Source organism: Delphinus delphis, chromosome 1, assembly GCF_949987515.2.
Source record: "Delphinus delphis chromosome 1, mDelDel1.2, whole genome shotgun sequence".
Lineage (NCBI taxonomy): Eukaryota > Metazoa > Chordata > Mammalia > Artiodactyla > Delphinidae > Delphinus > Delphinus delphis.
The window spans coordinates 113,045,997-113,060,787 of record NC_082683.1 but is presented as its reverse complement, the minus strand read 5'-3'; the positions used below and the strand labels follow the sequence as shown (position 1 = coordinate 113,060,787).

Sequence of the window (14,791 nt, the reverse complement as noted above, 5' to 3'; positions counted from 1 at the left end):
TCTGGTGTCCACAGCTTTCCTGACGGGGACTTGGGGTCTTTGGCATCCAGACACCCCACAAGTCTGATTCTGTTAGTCCCAGATTTCACCTTCCTGTTGGGTTCCCTTCCTGACCAGTCGCAAGGAAGTTGAGAGGCGCTCTCCATCCAGCTGGGCTGGGGAAAGGAAGGATTTTGTAGAGTTGGGACCCTTTGGGTCTGGTGTTCGGGGTGGAAGCGCTGAGGCACCCCTGAGATGGGGCAGCAGGTCAAAGCTGGCCAGATATAAGACCCCAAGGTCTTTTGCCCTCTCCATCCAGTTCTCGCTCAGAGATTCGCCTGGGCCGCTCTGAGAGCCTGAAGGGCCGGGAGGAGATGAAGCGGTCCCGGAAGGCAGAGAACGTGCCCCGTTCTCGCAGCGACGTGGACATGGACGCGGCCGCAGAGGCCGCCCGCCTCCACCAGTCAGCCTCGTCCTCTGCCTCCAGCCTCTCCACCAGGTGGGCGGGGCTCAGGGGCTCAGCCCGCTGATATCTTGGGGGCCAGGTAGGAGCAGAGGGTTGCTGAGAGTTGACATTCTCTCCACAGGTCTCTTGAGAACCCAACCCCTCCCTTCACCCCCAAAATGGGCCGCAGGTGAGTGATGGGTGCCGTAGCGCCTCTGTTAGGTGTCCGTGTCCCAGCCGTGCTCAGCTGCCCCCGCTCCGCTTCTAGGGGCCAGCTGGTGGTGCAGCTCCTCTTCGTGGCCCACTGGCTTCCCATGGGCCCTGGGCAAGCAGGGTGGGCAGGAGGCGGAGGGACAAACCCCGTGTTTGAGTTTTTGCTCCATGTGACGCTGAGCTGCCTGTTTTCCCCCAGGAGCATTGAGTCCCCCAGCTTGGGGTTTTGCACAGATGCCCTCCTCCCCAACCTCCTAGAAGATGATCTGGGCCAACTGTCTGACCTGGAGCCAGAGCCCGACGCCCAAAACTGGCAGCATACAGTGGGCAAGGATGTGGTGGCTGGGCTAAGCCAGAGGGAGATTGACCGGCAGGAGGTCATCAACGGTGAGACTCAAGCGGGAACAGGTGCAGGGCGCCTCAGGCGCAGATGGTGGTAGAGAAAATAGTGGGGGGCCTGGGGGCGAGAGCGGCTGCATTGTGGTCCCTGTAAGGGCCACCTCAGCTCTGGCCCCTGGGGAGAGAGAAGTTGACGCACCATCTGAAACCAGCACCAAAGGTGGTTTGGAGGTCACGAGATCCTTGCTGACGGGCTTTCCCTCTGTCTTTCTGCCCCTTCTTGTCACTGCCCCCGCTCAGAGCTGTTTGTGACAGAGGCTTCCCATCTGCGCACACTCCGGGTGCTGGACCTGATCTTCTACCAGCGGATGAAGAAGGAGGGCCTGCTGCCCCGGGAGGAGCTGGCACGGCTCTTCCCCAACCTGCCCGAGCTCATCGAGATCCACAGTGAGGAGCCCACCCCGCCTGCCCCCTTCCCTGGCCAGCCTTCAGGTTTCTGCCCCAGCTCTGCCCGCATGCCAGGACCCCCCGAGCAGATAGCCCCCAACAGTCCTCTTTGGTGAGAGAACCTGACATGCAGCCTGAACATCGGCATTCCAGCCCCCCACAAGTGAAATGACTTGAGACCCTACCCCACGGCCCTGCCGTCCGATCCCTCTTCTCTCGTCATGAAGGGCCTGGCCATGCGGCTCAACCCCAGGCACTTCTGTCTTTTCTCCTTGCCCCAGATTCCTGGTGTGAAGCCATGAGGAAACTCCGGGAGGAGGGCCCCATCATCAAAGAAGTCAGTGACCTCATGCTGGCTCGGGTACGGCTGCCCAGGCCTGGAGGAGGTGGCAGAGGAGGTGGGGGGGAGCTGTCCCAGGCAGGGATGTGAGGCCGGGGCCGTGTGGTGTCCCTTCTGCCTTGCAGTTCGATGGCCCCGCCCGGGAGGAGCTCCAGCAGGTGGCCGCGCAGTTCTGCTCCTATCAGTCCATCGCCCTGGAACTGATCAAGACCAGGCAGCGCAAGGAGAGCCGGTTCCAGCTCTTCATGCAGGTACGCTCGGCGTCGCCTCATCGCCACTGAAAGCAGCCAGTTCAGTCATAGCTCACCCAGTAAGGCGGAGGGGGACAGTTAACCGGGTTCACCATCTCCTGGACTGCCCTCCTGGCCCCCAGCTCCAGGCGCTTGGCCTCTTCTCTCTACAGGGGAGGGTAAACGGCAACTTGCTGCTCCATCCACGCCCTCCCCAACGCCCCCTCTTCAGAAACACTGACACATACTCGCTCTCAAGACGGAGACACTGGACTGGCCATCAGAAGGCCCCGCTCACCTACCAGTGCCTGTATTTACTTAGATGGATCTCAGTTTCCTTGTCTATAAAGTGGGAATAATACCTGCTTTATGTGGCTTATTTGACCACATCCCCTTCTTGGGCTACTGTCTTGCTGCCTCCACCAACCTTTCCCTAAATATTTAAGCACGAAGCTGCCACCTCTGTTTCTGAGCGATCCTCTGGGATTAGGACCTATTCGGCGTTCGCACAGTCCTCCGTGTCCTGAGCTCACAGCCAGCTCGTAATCCAGGCTGTCGTCTTCCTCTGTTCCTCCTTGTGTCTAGGAGGCTGAGAGCCACCCTCAGTGCCGGCGGCTGCAGCTTAGAGACCTCATCATCTCTGAGATGCAGCGGCTCACCAAGTACCCACTGCTGCTGGAGAACATCATCAAGCACACGGAGGGTAGGGCTCCCAGAAGGCTGGCATTGGGAGGCAGCAGCCCGCAGCTCGGACCCTGGTTCTAGCGCTGACTTGCTTTGTGTCCTTAGCAAGTCGCTTGACCTCTCTGGTCTTCAGGGTCTTCGTCCTTGTGTTGTTGTGGTCACTCTCGAAGGTAACGATGGTCAATGTGCTTGGGCAAAACTCAGGTGCTGAGCAGCAGGAGGAGGTAAGGGCTGCCTCTGGCCTGTGTGGGGCGTCTGTGCAGATCAGAGGGAAGCATCTGAGGGACACAGGTTAGCGCACAGAGGGCACGTTGGCTCCTCTGAGGATCGTGGTCCCACGCCAGAGGCTGTGGCCGGATTTTAGCCCTGTTGATCCCCCTGCTGGACGTCTCTGTGAGATGCACAAAAGATACGGCCATGTGTGCTTACTCCACGGGAGTAGGGGACCGTGCTGAACAGGGGGGTCTAACCCCAGGTCGTCACTGTCCCTGGGATCCTGAGCAGCTCTCACCACCTCAAGTGTGGGATGCTGGCGTCAGTGTGTAGAAGTGGGAAGAGCCACAACCTGATTTGAACAGGTGTTCCTAGAGGGAGACACACACCATCACTGTCATCACCCACAGTCCCTGTCCCCGTTCCTGTCCTCCACACCCGTAGAGTGGCTGTGGCGGGAATTCCCAAGAGCTATCGGTGTCTTCAGAGCCTTGGTCTGAAACACAAGGACCCTCAGTATAAGTTGTCCTTACGATTGAGGTCCAAGTTAGGCAAGGGTGGCATATCTACACCCATCCCTGCTGGTTGGCGACTGGCCAGCGGCTATTGGTAGCCAGGCTCTCTCAGGCTCTGACAGACTTCTCGGGCAGGAGCCCTCACCACCTCCTCTCTGCCCCGTGGGTAGGTGGCACCTCTGAGCACGAGAAACTCTGCCGGGCCCGGGATCAGTGCCGGGAAATTCTCAAGTACGTGAATGAAGCAGTGAAGCAGACAGAGAACCGGCACCGTCTAGAGGGCTACCAGAAACGTCTGGATACCACCTCCCTGGAGAGGGCCAGCAACCCCCTGGCAGCGGAGTTCAAGGTAGGAGGCTGAGGCTGCAGCGTCGTCAGCCCCACGTGGCGCACGTACCTCTTGGGCACCCTTAGGAGCAGAGCTCCGGTCAGGACCTGGAGAAGGTGGAGGGGAGGAGACCTGGGCCTGTCTGTGATAGGATGGCGCGATGGGGGCCCTGGAATACACACAGCCCCGGTTACCATTGTCACCCCATCCCGAGACAGACAAGGGCAGACAGCCCTACCATAAAGGCCAGATGTTCGAACTCAGTCTGGGAGAGCAGGGGATGGGAATAAACTCAAGGTAAAGGTGAAGGTCATTCGGGAGAACATAAAGCTGAGGGAAAGGGCAGGTGAAGCAGAGTGATCCTAGGAGAGTACACAGCATGTAGTAGCGGGTAGAGAGACCCCTGCCAGAACCATCGGCATATCCCCCAGCACAGCACGTGGCACGTGACTCTGTAGTCGCCTTTTTACTTGTCTGCATCCCCCACAGGAGTGTGAGGGCGAGGACTGCTCTTGTTCACCACTGGTGCCCAGCACCTTAGCACAATGTCTAGGTTTTCAGATACTTGTTGAATATATGGTGTCTTCGTAACAGAGTCTGGATCTTACAACCAGAAAGATGATCCATGAGGGGCCCCTGACCTGGAGGATCAGCAAAGATAAGACCTTGGGTAAGTGCCAGGGGACTGGGGCCAAGAGGGAACCTAGGGCACTGCCCCTGGGCTCTTCCCTCTCTGGACCATAAGCCCTGTACCCGGTGCTCTAAAGGGATGGTAAGGAGGCAGCTTGAAACACGACTGGGGACGAGAGCTCAGGGCTCCTTAAGCACAGCATGGGGAGGAAGGACCAAAAACAAAGCAGTCAGAGGTCACCAGACTCCAGGGCTTCCTAGATCCTGGAGATGCCTGTCCAAGAGCCTCTGGTACCCCACGTGTTAATGGGGGATGAGTGGGCCACAGAGAACACCTCACAAGCACCGCACCCCTCCAGACCTCCACGTGCTGCTGCTGGAGGACCTCCTCGTGCTGCTGCAGAAACAGGATGAGAAGCTGCTGCTGAAGTGTCACAGCAAGACAGCCGTGGGCTCCTCGGACAGCAAGCAGACCTTCAGCCCGGTGCTCAAGCTCAATGCCGTGCTCGTCCGCTCCGTGGCCACAGGTACCCGTGAGGAGACAGTCCCAGCCGGCCCACACCCCGGGGCCGTGAGCCCTGTTACTCGGGTCCAGCGAGCACTGGGTGGTGCGGGGCCGATCTGGGGCTGTACAGAACTTATCAGCCCACCTGTGTTCCTTTCCTCCCAGCCCTGACTCACTGAAGCAGGAGGATGTGGTCCAACGTGGGGTAGGGTGATGGGTAGGAGGGAGACCAAGATGAGGGAGGACAGCGTGGTTCCTGTCCTCTGAGGCAGGATGGGATGTGGGCACTGAGGATGAGGTAGCAGAATTGGGCAGAGAAGAGCAGGACAAGCCTTCCTGCTGCAAAAGTGACGGGCAGAGCTCCCTTGCAGAAGACGGACGCGCCCACCGTCCAGAGCCTGGTCCAGTGCTCAGAGCATTTCAGTGAGAAGCAGAGTGTGTACAAGAAGGGCTCTGGAGCAAGAGCCAGGCAGCCAGATTCTCTGGGCTCATCGCTTCCTTCATCTGTAACACGGGGGGTGAGGTCTGTCTCTTGGAGGGGGGTGTAAAGGGAGGATGGGTGTGATGCAGTTTTATAAACCCTAAGCACCGTACACCCCTCAGCCTTCGCTGTTCGGAAAGCGAGAGGTAATGGGGGTGGCTGTGAAGATGGCATTAGGGGACCCAGAATTGCCTCTGTCCTCTGTAAGCGAGCCCCAAGTGCTTCTGAGGACCCAGGTCCGCCTGGCGCTGCACTCTTAGCTGGCCGAGGGTGAGGACTCCAAGTCCGCACTCTGCCGCCTCGGCTCAGGCTGCAGTCATGCCTCTGCCGCCGCCAATGCAGACCCTTCTGCCTTCTCTCTCTCACACAGATAAACGGGCCTTCTTCATTATCTGTACCTCCGAGCTGGGCCCACCCCAGATCTACGAGCTGGTGGCATTGACGTCATCAGACAAGAACACGTGAGGATTGCCTGATTGCGGGGGGGGGGGGGGGTCCCATGTAACCGCCGTCCCCTTGGGACCAGGGTGGTGTATGAGGATGTGAACAGGGAGGCCAGGGCTGCGCCCCAGAGCATTCACGGGACGGGGCCTTGAGGGGAAGTGGGAGATAAGACAGGAGTAGAGAGGTTTACCGTGTCACCTCCCCTGACCCCATGAGCAGGCCTGCCCTAGGGAGGAGGAGTCCCCAGCAGTCTTCCAGCCTTTCTGAGGCTGCTTTCCTTTCTCTGGCCCCCCTTCTTTCCCCTGGGGTTTTTCTTCCCTTCCCCCATCAAGCGTTGCAAATGCCCACATTCTTCAAAGGCCTTTGCCTCCGGGACCCTCATCCCCACCCAGGGCATTCAGTCACCCGTATTCCCAACAGTGGCCAGCCAGAGGCAGCGTGGCACGGTGGGAGGAGATAGGTTGAGTCAGGCAGTTTCTCAGACTCCGGGTTTTCATCTGCGAAATGTGGATAATGCTACCTCTTGAGAGTTATTTTGAGAGAAAGAAGAGAGATAGAGGGACTTCCCTGGTGGCGCGGTGGTTAAGAATCCGCCTGCCAATGCAGGGGACACAGGTTCAAGCCCTGGTCCGGGAAGATCCCACATGCCGCAGAGCAACTAAGCCCGCGAGCCACAACCACGGAGCCTGCGCTCTAGGGCCCGCGAGCCACAACTACTAAGCCCGCGTGCCTAGAGCCCGTGCTCCGCAACAAGAAAAGCCGCCACAATGAGAAGCCCGCGCACCGCAACGAAGAGTAGCCCCCGCTCGCCGCAACCAGAGAAAACCCATGCACAGCAACGAAGACCCAACGCAGCCAAAACTTAATTAATTAATTAAAAAAAGAGAGAGATAGATATAGAATGCTTAGCACAACGAGTAACAGAGAGTTGGTGTTCAGTAAATTGGTAGGTGCGAGTAATGTAACCCAATGTGAGCAGCCAGTCAGATCTGCAAGGAAGGGGACCCCGCTGGGCAGAGGGGGTCCTCAGAGCAGGGCCTGGCGAAGGGCTTCGCAGCTCTGACGCAGGGGGTCGGTAAGGGGAGAGGCTGTGTGCCTCGGTCCTGTTCTCACCACCAGTCCTCTCTGTTCCTGCTGAACAACAGATGGATGGAGCTCTTAGAAGAGGCCGTGCGGAACGCCACCAGGCACCCTGGAGCCGCCCCAAAGCCCGTCCACCCGCCGCCCTCAGGCCCCCAGGAGCCAGCCCACCAGAGCCCCACACCCAGCAGGTGCTTAGCCCTCCAGGCCCCCTCACCATCCCCACTCCAGGCCACTCGTTTGCTGCTTCTAAGCCCTTCACCCCTGGGGATGGGCAGGTGGCGGAAGGTACCCTCACATCTCTGCCTTCCGTCGCCGTCTGCTCTCCCCCTGCAGCCCCCCACTCGGCTGTAGTAGAGACTGTGCCTGAAGTGGGGTGGGGGGTATAAAATCGTGACCAGGAGAGCTTGGCCGACACCCACCCTCCCCTCCGGGTTGCCAGCCAGATGGCAGGTGCCGGAGTCTAAACCCCTCCCTCCCTGGGCCCTGCTCCTTCATCGCCCATCCCAGCTCAGGAGGCCCGAGTGGAATTTCACCTCCTCCTGGCTGGCAGAGAGCCAGACTTCCCAGCAGGCGATCCTCTCTCACCCTGGGCTGTTTCTTCCCTCAGGGAAGGACTGGATGACTCCGAGGTGTTCCGTAGTGAGCCAGAGCCTGAGACAGTACCTGGAGGTGAGTCCCCTGAGCTGTCTTTTTGGGAGCCCAACCCATTCCATTTTCTGTAGGCACAGTAGGGAGGTGGTCAGGTGTGCCTGTGGGGGTGATGGGAGAGGGCTGTCGGGGCCAGAGGTGTGAGGTTTTGATAAGGGTAGAGAAGAAACAGTGAGGAAGAAAGAGTCTGGAAGAGGAAAGAGAACAGGCTGAAGCGAATGTGGGCCAGCTCACTTGAACAGAGCTCTCAACCTGGGCTCTCTGGGTGCCAGGTATCGAGCAGGGGAGGAAGAGAGGGGCGGTCAGGTCCGGGGGTGCCTAACGGAGAGCAGAATGCACTCACATCTGCAGACACAGGAGTCTCGTGGGGGCAGGGATAGGGAGCCCAAAGGGCTGAAGGTACAGTCGCCGGGATGGGATTGGCAGGGGCAGGAGGGTCTCAGACAGAATTCTCGTTGAGTTTTTATGTGAAATAACTTAGGGTCTCATGTTTAGAGAGAAATCTCCCCGGTGGGCTCCCTGGCTGGGTCCCTTTTCTGTTTCCTTCTGCTTAGAATGCTTCTAACTCCCGCACGCCCTTCAAGTCTTTGTGCAGGTGTCAGCTTTGCACCAATATACCTTCTCTGACCACTCGGTTTAATACCAGCGTTCCTGACCTCCCACACCCTGCGCCATGTTTTCTTCTTTCCTGTAGCACTTCTCTAATTTATGTAGACAGTTTACTTATTTTATTTTTCTTTATGTCCGTCCACTAGAATTTAAGTTCCGTAGGGCGGGGATCTCTGTTTTATTTACGGATGTATGCCAAGAGCCTGGGACAGTGCCTGGCCATAGTAGGTGCTCAGTAAACATTGTGGAATCAGGCAGTGTTCCCAGCCCCTTGAACCCAAAGCTGGGCCTGGGATCAACCCATACGTGCCTTCCCTCTTTCCCTGTCTTACACTGTCCTCCCATCCAAAACAGGCACTGGGCCCCAGCAGAGGGTCAAAGGGAAGCACCCGGTCCTGCTAGAGGGCCCCAAGCAGGAGGGCAGCATAGAAGAAGAGGAGCTGGGTACCCTGCCTCACCCTTCTGCCTCCCTGGATGGAGAGAACAGGGGCAGCAGGACAAGGGACCCCATCCTCCTGCCCCTCCCAGGCCCTCTGTTCATGGAAGGACTCGCCGATGCAGCCCTGGAGGACGGTGAGTGCCTCGTGGCCCCAACCGTCAGCCCCCCGGTGCCCCAGTAGCATGGCCATTGTGAACACCATGGCAGACACCCCACTCTCTTACCTGCTCAAAGGCTCTCCCTGTTGTGTTTGAGGAGAGATGGATGCAGAGAGACAATTGTCATTCCTGTCCCCCCACCCACCCACCCAGCTGGTTGGCCAGAGTCCCACAGCTCCACCCTGTGACTGGAGAAGTTTCACCAAGATTGCTGTGGGAGAGGGGAGCAGTGGCCCTCCTGCCACCTCTGCACCCTCCCCCGACTGGCGAGGTGTGTAGTCCTGTTTCCAGGAAGCCATCGCCCTGTTTCCCCTCCAGTGGAGAACCTGCGGCACCTGATCCTGTGGAGCCTGCTGCCAGGTCGCCCCATGGACCCACAGACTTCTGGGGAGCCCGAGGACGACCTGACACCTACACCTTCCGTCATCAGCATCACTTCTCACCCCTGGGACCCAGGCTCCCCAGGGCGAGCTCCCACTGGGGGTGAAGGGGACAGTGCCCCGCTCTCAGGGCCAGAGCGGGGCCAGCAGGAGGACACGGCTCTCTGTTCTCTGGAACACCTGCCCCCAAGGACCAGGAATTCTGGGATCTGGGAATCTCCTGAGCTGGACAGGAATCCAGAGGAAGAAGCGTCGAGCACAGAGGCAACAGGAAGTTACAAAGTTGTGAGAAAAGGTAAAAGACATCGGGGTGTCCACTGGGGAGACACACGCCCAATTCTGCTAGGGTAGCGCTGAGTCTTCCAGATGGCTACTTCCTTCCCCGCCTCTGTCCTGCAAACCGTGTGTGCAGAGGCTCGTCCAGATCCTGGGGGAAGGAGACATGTTGCTATCACGCAAAGGCTTTGGGGTCGGACAGCTTAGGTGCAGAGTCCTAGCTCCGTCGCTTAGTACCCGTGTGACCTTAGGCAAAAATCTGAATCACCTCTGGACTCCATTCTACCATATAAGGGTATTACGACTGCTTGGCACAAATCAACTGTCAGTAAAAGTTTCTGCTAGCGTTTGTCACTGCTTTTCCAGTTCTGAGGAAAAGTGGGGCTCTTCTCGGGAGCTTCGTTCCCAGGTGACTCCAGATAGCAGCGAAGGAATTGGCATGTAGGATGGAGGTGGCAGCGGGACTAGAGGTGGAGCCAAGACTAGGGGCTGAGGACAAGGCTGGGGAGACGCATGGGGAGTGTGGGGCTGTGTTGAATGAGCAGGGACGTAGGGAGGGCGCCCGGCTTGTGGAATGCCGTGGGCTGTAAGACAGGAAAAGCCAAGACTGGCTGGGATGGGGACCCAGGGCAGCTTTGTCTGGCCAGAGCTCGGGGGAGGGAGGGAAGAGTAAGCTGAAGAGAGGGCAGCCTGGTCTGAGGAGTGCAGCAGGAAAGATGAACCGAAGCACGGGATGCTTTCGAGGGGTTGAGGTGGGGGGGTGGGGGGTCCATGTTAGTGCTAGGGGGTCTCCTTTCCTCCCCTAGTGCCCAGCTCTGCCTCCTTTTCCAGGAGCATTTTTCTTTCCATCTGCCCAAGGTGTGTGCTCTCTCCTGGGTTTCTGGGACCTGGCCTCCCTGCTCTCTCCTCTGGTGAATTGTTGGAGCGGCTGTCTTCAGCTCCCTGGGGTATAATCATGTGTGATCTTGCGTTCACTTTGTTCTTCCCTTTTTCTCTACCCCCGCTCCCTCCCCCCTTCCTTCTCCCTCTCCTTCCTGTTCTCTCTCCCTTCCCTCTCCTTCTCTCTCAGTCTCTACTGTCCCTGGTGGTGGTGTCGGTGCAGCTGAGGTGGCAGGCAGCAAAGTTGTCCCTGCACTACCAGAGAGTGGCCAGTCAGAGCCTGAGCCACCCGAAGTGGAAGGCGGAGCAAAGGCTACGGGTAATGAACTTCTCTTTGGAGCCAGAGACAGGCCAGGGCTAGAATGCAGGCCCACGGGGGCAGAACTGGGCTTCAGGTGTTAGACCCTTGCCTGCAGTCACGTGGCCACACACCTCCGTCCATACTCCCTGAACTGTCTGGAATGGGTGAGGAGTAGGACGTGGGCCTGAAGACGGAAGAATGGACCCTGTGCCAGCCCCTCGCGAGAGCGGCTCAAAGCAGTAGGGTTAAGCAGCTCTGCTTAGTCACGAAAGGGGGCTGGGAAGCCTGGCCCAGCGCCCAGGGCCCAGTGTCCTTAGCCCGACATTCTGAGCCACCTCTCCCCGACACTAGCCACCATCCAGTGTCACTGTGGAAAAGGGCTTACGTGGCCTTGCAGGCTCCTGGGCACTTACCTATGCTTACTGCCCTGTCAGTCAGCCTTACGTCCTTCTCTGTGTGTCCCCGACCCCCTCTGATGAGTTGAGGTACCTCGAGGATCGTGAAATAGATGGCAGTTGGGGCAGGGCACCGTGTCGAAGTTCAGCAGCAGAGCCTGAGATGGGGCAGAGGGAAGGAGGCTAGTGCCTAAAACCAGCCCACGCCCTCTTTACCCTTCCTTCAGGGAATGGGAGCCGCTCCCCTTTCCCAGAAGAAACACAACCACGCTGCCCCTTCTCCCTTAGCTTCCACCACTAAGCATCTCCCCTGCTCTGGGCCAAGCTGAGCAAAGTCGCCATCTCGAAGGCTCTCTGGCAGAGAAGGGCTTTTGGGAGACTGGTAGGCAGCACGAGGCCAGCCTACCCCGAGCTCGTCTGCAGGATGGCTTCCCTGGCCCCGTCAGCCGGCCTGGGGAACACCAGGGGAGCGGAAGATGGTTTAGACTTCCTCTCTGTTTGCCTCCTAATCGCTTTGTCTTGCTGGGGACAGGAAACTGCTTTTACGTGAGCATGCCGGCAGGACCCCTGGACTCAAGCACTGACCCCTCAGGGGCACGCGTGGGGCCCTCCCAGCCCGATGGCCTCCCTGCCTGGCAGCCGGCGCCTCGGCCCGCGCTGCGGGAAGGCAATGAAGATCAAAGGCGCCTGGGCCGCTCTCCCCCCAGCCTGGCCCTCAGGGACATGGGCATGATCTTCCGTACCATCGAGCAGCTCACCGTCAAGCTCAACAGGCTCAAGGTAAGGGCTTGGGACCCTGGAGGCCTCAGTCCACTGCGCCGAGACCCATCACCCACACGAGTGAGCTACACGGTGTGTCTCCATGGGAGCCCTAGATCCTGGCCTGGGGCTCTACCCTCAGCCCAGCCAGCCGCCCTCAAGCACAACCCATCCCCTGGACCCCACGGAGAAGAGGGCATTGCCCCTTCCCCAGGGGCTCATGAACAGAGGGGCTTGAGAGCAGATGTCCCTCTACAACTCTTCCAGGACATGGAGCTGGCCCACAAAGAGCTGCTCAGGTCCCTCGGGGGAGAGTCGTCCGGTGGTACCACGCCTGTGGGCGGTTTCCACACAGAGGCAGCTAGATGGATAGACAGCTCCCTGTCCCCTCCAGCCAAGGAGCACCTGGCCTCTGACTCCAGGGACAGCTGCGAACTGGGGCCCTGCCCTGAGGACGGTGAGTGAAGTCCTCCGGGGGTGGGGTGGGGTGTGCAGGGAGAAGGCCTCCGTCTCCTGAGGAAGCACTGCCGTGCAGTGTGAAGACGCGGGAGTTCTGAGAAGGGGCCTCGTCTCCCCCTGAGTACAGTTCATTCATTCGTTCCCTCAGCTTCAGAAAGAGGTCATTTTAGGGAAGGCGCACGGAAGCTCCCCTAAAACTGGGAAACTTATAACTGAACCCTCTTTTCCCTTGGGTTATGGAGATAACAAACCAGGGGGAGCCTCGTCTCACATCTGAAACCTGTTCTTAAGAAGTGGTTCAGAAGCAGATTGCATGGGCCAGGGCCATGGCTGTGTTCCAGCTTAGGAAGACAGACCCATACCTACCCGTGGGCTTTGGGGGCCGACAGAACAGAAGTGGGGTTCAGTACGCAGCCCTTTCCGGGTCGCACAGGGAACTCCAGGGTTTCTGGAGGAGGAGAATGCCTTGTCACGGAAGGATGGCACTGAAGAGCTGCTCTGACAAGCCTGAGGGCTTTGCAGGCGGAACACAGGGAGGGTCATCTCAGAGGCCAGCCCCTCACTGCCATCCCCACATCCCTGCAGGCCACAACGCCCCGCTGGAAGACGGCCCGGCGGACTCGGCCACATCCCCAGGACTGTAGCTGTCCAAACCACCGAATCCTCCGCGTCCCGACTCCTCCTCTAGGGACTGGCCTGAGGCAGGGCTCAGGGTGGGGAGAGCCCAAACCTCCTCCCTGCGGTGGAGGCAGGCGGTTGAAGAGACAGCTCCAGCCAAGACCGGGGGGAGATGCGCATGTTGCTTGGTCTGCTCAGATTGGAGTCAAGTTTCCGTGTCTTTTCCCCTCCCTTCAGCCCAACCCTTCGAGGCCTTGTGTCTCCTAAGCATGCTGACTGCATCTGAAAGGCCCCCCTCGTCCCACGGATGTGCGCGCCTGTGTGTGTGGGTGAAAGGAGGCGGCTCCAGTGTAAATGCACTTTCTTCCTCCCCTCCCTTCTCCACAGAGCCCAAGGCTGGGGCGGGTGTCTCCACCTCTCCTCTTTGTCACTTTGGTTTCCTATAAATATGTATGTATTGTATGTGCATCTTTGCTATTGTAAATAACTTTGACCTTTTTTGTTTCTGATCCTGGCGTGCCGAAGGCAGTTACAGAGGGACTGCTAAGGGAAGAGGAGGTTCACTTGTATCTCTTTGTCAGCAGCCCAGCTCCAGGATCAGGGCCCAAAGGTGGAGCCAGCCCTGAGCGCTCCGCCCCCCCACCTCCCGTGGGCAAGGCGGCATCCAGCTTCCGGCCCCGCCTGGCCAGAGAGCCTAGCCTCTGCAGCTCGGTGCTGAGCTACTCCCTCCCTCCTAGGACTTCTCATCTTCAGGGGAACTTCTTACCCCACCTGTGTCCACCCTGCCCCACCCTCTCCCTATAGAAAACCAGTGTATCAGGTACAGAGCTGAAAACTGGGCCCCAGGGAGGTGGGGGTAGGGGTTTGAATGCTGGAGTCCCTAAACTAACCTAGGACCATCCCCAGGGGCCACCACAGCCTTGGCCCCTATTACCACATCCACTCCACTCCCCACAGACTAATAGAATATACACACTGTGCTAGGTGTATATATACATATATATATATAAATATATATAATATATATAAAATACAGATATGGAAATGACTGTTTTGCTGTTAAAATAATGTATACTCTTTTATTTTCTTCCTTTCATGGTTAAGATTTTTTTTTAAGAAAAGTTAAATATTCTTCAACTGTGGTGGTGTGTGTGTGATTCTTGGAACTGCTGTGATCAGAGATATTGTGATATTCCCTCTGAGACTGATTGGAATTGAGTAGAGGGAACAGAAGGCAGCCCCAGACCCAGGCCTTGCCGTATTCTCTCCCGAAGTTCCAGATGTGCACTTCACTGAACTTCAGACTAAGCGATACAGCCCCCGTGGCCAGAACACAAAAAGACAACGCGCGCGCGCACACACGCACGCACGCACGCAGTGGCCCCAGAATCAAGAGCCCTCGTGAGCTGCCCTCAGTGAGCTGCCCTCAGTGAGCTTCAGGACTTTAAAGGCAGTACACAGGGGAGGGTCATCTCAGAGGCCTGGCCAGCTGCTGTCATCCGTCCTCCGCGTCCTCCCACAGGCACCCCCTGGAAGCAGCTCATCAGACGTGGCCACACCCCCAGGACTGTAACCACTCAAACTGCTTCTCTTTGCTGTCGTTGTTGGACTAAGGGACAAATTCTCTTTCGCCCCCTAACTGACGTTTTCCCTCCTAAACCCAACATGATGCTGAGTGCTGACCTTGGGAGCTTACGGTCTAGTTGGGCATCAGAATTAATACACGATTCGTTCTTGATAAAGTGTAGGGGTGCGGACAAGAACTGTACGGATCCCCTGGAGCTTTAGAAGGCCTCGGGCAAGGGTAACTGAGAGGCTAGACGTTACTGGAGAGCGCCTGCTGTGTGCTCAGTGTTGGGAATTCAAAGAGCTGCTCCCTGCAGAAGCCCAGCCAGCCACCGAGAGGCTGAGCAGCAGCGCAGGTGGTCAGAGGCAGAGAGAGGACTGTTGAGGGCCACGGAGCCCCGCAGAGAGGCAGCGCTGGCAGGGACAGC

At 58.2% G+C, this 14,791-nt stretch overlaps 1 protein-coding gene across 7 annotated transcripts in view; it reads left to right on the top strand.

Annotated features, from left to right (window-relative positions):
* ARHGEF11 (Rho guanine nucleotide exchange factor 11) overlaps positions 1–14,720 on the top strand; it is a 113,896-nt gene extending 99,176 nt beyond the window's left edge. For 3 of the 7 annotated variants that reach the window (XM_060032059.1, XM_060032068.1, XM_060032051.1), the window contains 19 exons: positions 299–478; positions 567–614; positions 837–1,024; positions 1,277–1,423; positions 1,705–1,784; positions 1,889–2,014; positions 2,579–2,696; positions 3,576–3,754; positions 4,328–4,403; positions 4,723–4,890; positions 5,720–5,810; positions 6,939–7,064; positions 7,484–7,545; positions 8,488–8,706; positions 9,049–9,405; positions 10,456–10,584; positions 11,494–11,741; positions 11,988–12,177; positions 12,765–14,718. In XM_060032059.1, the coding sequence (XP_059888042.1) occupies positions 299–478; positions 567–614; positions 837–1,024; positions 1,277–1,423; positions 1,705–1,784; positions 1,889–2,014; positions 2,579–2,696; positions 3,576–3,754; positions 4,328–4,403; positions 4,723–4,890; positions 5,720–5,810; positions 6,939–7,064; positions 7,484–7,545; positions 8,488–8,706; positions 9,049–9,405; positions 10,456–10,584; positions 11,494–11,741; positions 11,988–12,177; positions 12,765–12,823 (2,791 nt within the window). In that variant the 3' untranslated portion in view covers positions 12,824–14,718. Of the gene's footprint in view, positions 1–298; positions 479–566; positions 615–836; positions 1,025–1,276; positions 1,424–1,704; positions 1,785–1,888; positions 2,015–2,578; positions 2,697–3,575; positions 3,755–4,327; positions 4,404–4,722; positions 4,891–5,719; positions 5,811–6,938; positions 7,065–7,483; positions 7,546–8,487; positions 8,707–9,048; positions 9,406–10,455; positions 10,585–11,493; positions 11,742–11,987; positions 12,178–12,764 lie in introns of all 7 variants that reach the window. The other 4 variants (XM_060032092.1, XM_060032084.1, XM_060032077.1 and 1 more) reach the window with 2 other exon arrangements.
* Positions 14,721–14,791: the final 71 nt, after the last annotated feature.